The sequence below is a fragment of the Diospyros lotus genome, chromosome 11 (assembly GCF_014633365.1).
Source record: "Diospyros lotus cultivar Yz01 chromosome 11, ASM1463336v1, whole genome shotgun sequence".
NCBI classification, from domain to species: domain Eukaryota; kingdom Viridiplantae; phylum Streptophyta; class Magnoliopsida; order Ericales; family Ebenaceae; genus Diospyros; species Diospyros lotus.
In genome coordinates, this window is record NC_068348.1 from 2,270,418 (window position 1) to 2,274,230 (window position 3,813).

At 36.9% G+C, this 3,813-nt stretch overlaps 1 protein-coding gene across 1 annotated transcript; it reads left to right on the plus strand.

Annotated features, from left to right (window-relative positions):
• The first annotated feature begins 473 nt into the window (after positions 1 to 473).
• LOC127813401 (probable WRKY transcription factor 29) lies at positions 474 to 2,127 on the plus strand. The gene is made up of 3 exons (XM_052354355.1): positions 474 to 981; positions 1,099 to 1,212; positions 1,500 to 2,127. Exons 1-3 carry the CDS (start codon positions 629 to 631, stop codon positions 1,975 to 1,977), a joined length of 945 nt encoding a protein of 314 aa, XP_052210315.1. The 5' UTR covers positions 474 to 628; the 3' UTR covers positions 1,978 to 2,127.
• The last annotated feature ends 1,686 nt before the right edge of the window (positions 2,128 to 3,813 follow it).

Sequence of the window (3,813 nt, forward strand, 5' to 3'; positions counted from 1 at the left end):
TAAATATACCATGTTATGACAAGCATCATTAACTATCGAAATATTATAAAATACATAAATTATATATATACACGATCAAATTAACTATTATAGATATTAGGGTATGACTACTTAGATGGTAAAATTAGATTCGTTTGTTTGAGAAATCTTCTACTTCTACTTGAGTTCAATAATTAGTAGCGTAGCTCTATTTTATGTGATTTAATTAATTTCGTTCAAAGTAGAAGATTTTATTTAAAAGTGATAACTATCTTATGATGAAAAAAATGACAGCCTATAATTGTATGGTTGCCAACTGCCCAACCTTAGGGCTCGTCTCAAAAAGGCTTTTGTCAAACGTCAACAATGACATGCGTGTAAAAATCTTCAATCTTCAAAGCGTGTCGGTTTTAGCGGGTATTCGTTTTCTTTGACATTTTCAAAAAGTCAAACCCAAACCAGTGGAAATGCAAATCCTGGTTCGAATCAAGCTCGAGCTATGGAGGCTGTCCAGACCCTCTTTGTCAACCTTCTCTATCTCTATATCTCTGCTGTATAATAGATATATATATATAAATAGATCTCCCTTCGCTTCTTCTTCAAAGCCATAGCTCTGACTTCTGAGTTTTGACAGATTCTATAATTAATAATGAGTGGTTTCGCCACCGCCGGTGATCTGGATGCTGTAGTTGGAGGATACTCCGACGGCTTCTCCATAGCGGCCGCTGCCGCCTCCATGAACGACTCACAAACGAGCTTTGCACCTCTAGACGTATACCGAGATGGCTTTGTTCCAAGCAGCTTTCCTGATGATTTATTTGAAACATCCACAGTTTTTGATGAACTAGGGCAAGTTTACCGGCCCTTCTACCCCATGTTTAAACCCATATCGCCAGAAACGATTCTTTCTCCGTCGTCGGGAAATGGGAGTGCTATTACTGGGTCTCCTCCGGCTCCGGCTGCCGCTGTAGCTACCGTTCGTGATTCCAAGTACAAGAAGAGGTAATTATTTAATTATTCCCGTTCAACTGGGTGGTTGCTGTTTCTGAAGTATTTTTAAATTGTTGAGCTTTGAAAAGGGTTTCTGTTTTGACGACAAATTTTGGGTTGTTTTATCAGGAAGAATCATCAGAAAAGAGTGGTGATCAATGTCACAGCTCCAGATCTTTCCTCCGATGTGTGGGCTTGGCGAAAATATGGCCAGAAACCCATCAAAGGATCTCCTTATCCTCGGTATACATCTCTCTCTCTCTCTCTCTCTCTCTCCCCCCACCCTAGAGCTGTTGACGATATAGTCGATCATTATGATTGTAGTTACGCGTTGAAAAATATGCCACATATAGATAACCAGGGTTTTCAAAAGTGTATGTAATAACCAGTTACTTAGAGCTTTGATGATTAAGATCATTTTTAGTTCTGTTCATTCAAATTGTGTCATATATGAGTGTTTTTGTACTTTTTTTGTGCAAATCTATGTACTTAGTAAACCCTAATCACGTCAATTTTTTTGTGCTAAGCAGGAGCTATTACAGGTGCAGCAGCTCAAAGGGGTGTCCAGCAAGGAAACAAGTGGAGAGGAGTCTCTCCAACCCAGAAATGTTCGTCGTGACCTACACGGCGGAGCACTGCCACGCGCAGCCAACTCGCAAGAACTCCCTTGCCGGCACCACCCGGCAAAAGTTCTCTTCCTCTAAAACCCCCGCCGCCCCGGCCGCCGCCGGAGATCTGAGCCCCCCAGAACAGCCCAAAGTCGTCGACTCCTGCAATTCCTCCCCAACGACTTCATTCTCAGCCCCATCTCCTCCCGGCACAACCACAGAAGAAGCTCAGCAACAAATGGCCGTGGCGCCGATCGAGAACGACGAACTCTTCGTCTTCGATATGATATTGAACGATGACTGGCTGCCGGGCTTCGATGAACTCGATAGATTGACCTCTGGCTTGGCTTTTAACGGTGATCTGCAAGAGCAGTGTCCTATGAGCTTCCCTTGCTTCTGATTTCTGACAGAGAATCACAGAGCTTGAAGATTCAACCTTGCTAGAATTTCACTTCAAGCAAGCTGATCTTGTTTATGAATACAGCGCCAGCTTCTTCATTATTTATGTACATTTAGTTCCATATATAGAAGTAATAATGTTCTTGGCTTAGGGCTTGTTTATGTTGTTGGAGGATGTAAGAATATTTTTGAGAAGTGAATATAAAAATCTTCTTTTTGGGTGTTTTTATAGTCTTTGGTCAATATATATAAAAAGATAATTATATTTCCCCCAATTTGGGGTTAATTTAATTCATCAAAAAGGTAAAATATGATCGAATTATTTGTAATTATAGGAGATTATCCGTCTTGAACTTTTAGTTTTCAAGAGACCTACGAAAGAGAAAATAATTAGGGTATAGAATATCTCCTGCATGCATAAGTCCTCCAATACTTAAATTAGTCTCTAAAACATAGTATAGAAAAATAAAAAAAATACAGTTTAACCAGAGTTTTAATATTAATTCAATTAGAGAAATCAACTCTTATTTATTGAAATCAAAATTGATAGGTGGTGGAGAATTTACGGCTCTCATATCATTTGTTTCGGATTTCAAGGCAGAGACATCATACGTGAGTTTAACACATTTTTGAATTCAAGAGAAGCTTTCGAGAGGGTTTCCAGAGTAGTCAGGAAAGGCCTCCCAAACTTTCCTTTTTGAATTTCTTTCTCTTGATCCTATTTTGAACTTGGATCCACTCTTTTGGAATATGTATATAAATATTATTGTTACATTATTAGTTCTTTAAGAATATATATATATATATTTCTAAAAAAATATGCACATATACTACTACCACATCATTTTCATAGATAATTTATTAAAGGTGGAAATGTCAATTATGTCGGTGCATTTTCAAAGATTTAAGAGCTGATGAATCGACGGGCAGGGCACTAAATATTCAAATTAATGATCAAATCAAGATGATTGTGATGGAAAACTAAGACAAATTATTTTAGAATTATTATAGGTGAACCCATGACAATTAATTTGTTCTAATCTGTAACTGATTCGATTTAAATCATTAAATTGTGGTTTATAGCATGTAAACTAAAATATAAAATTAATTACTCATATTTTTTTAATTGAAACTTAACATATTTCTATAATCACTAATTTTTTTTTTATGGTTGTGCCGATTTTGATGACATTTACTTATATCTTTTAATCCGAAATTTTATGTATTCTGTAATTTTTTATATTTCAAGAGATTGTTTTAACTTTGTTAGTTGTGTACGAACTCTTGAACTTCAATGATTATATTTTTTTACTGTTAATGTTGTCTAAACACAATAATAAATTTATAACTATAGATGAGTGTCCATCTCGACCCTTCAGTCCTTGAGAGACTTGCAAAAGAGGAAGCGATTAGGGGCATGGGATATGTCTCTTGCGCAGGCCCTTCGATGTTTAAATTAGTCTCCATGAAAAAGTGTAGGAAAAGAAGAAGATTGTAATTTGAGTAGAGTTTCTCTTATCTCGATCGGAGAAATCACTTCTTATTTATAGAAGTCGAAGTTGATAGCTAGGTGAAGGAGCATCCACATCTTTCAAATTATCTGTTCCAAATTTTCAAACAAAGACATCACATGTGGATTTGACATATTTTTGGACTTGAAAGAGGTCTCTTGAGATATCTGGAAGGGTTTCCCAAGGGTACCCAAAAAAATGTCTATGAGAAAGTCTCATAGGATACCTTGGGGAGGCCTTTGGGAAGGCTTCTTAGGTGTACTAAGGAGTAAGATTGCTAAAATTGAGATTTTAAGTAGGATCGAAAGATGATTCATAAAATCGGA

Bases quoted from the DNA above. Each gene is read 5' to 3' on its own strand.
- LOC127813401 (XM_052354355.1), top strand. From the start codon at position 629: ATGAGTGGTTTCGCCACCGCCGGTGATCTGGATGCTGTAGTTGGAGGA. The intron at 982-1,098 runs GTAATTATTTAA...TTGTTTTATCAG, and splicing joins GATTCCAAGTACAAGAAGAG to GAAGAATCATCAGAAAAGAG. The intron at 1,213-1,499 runs GTATACATCTCT...TGTGCTAAGCAG, and splicing joins AAAGGATCTCCTTATCCTCG to GAGCTATTACAGGTGCAGCA.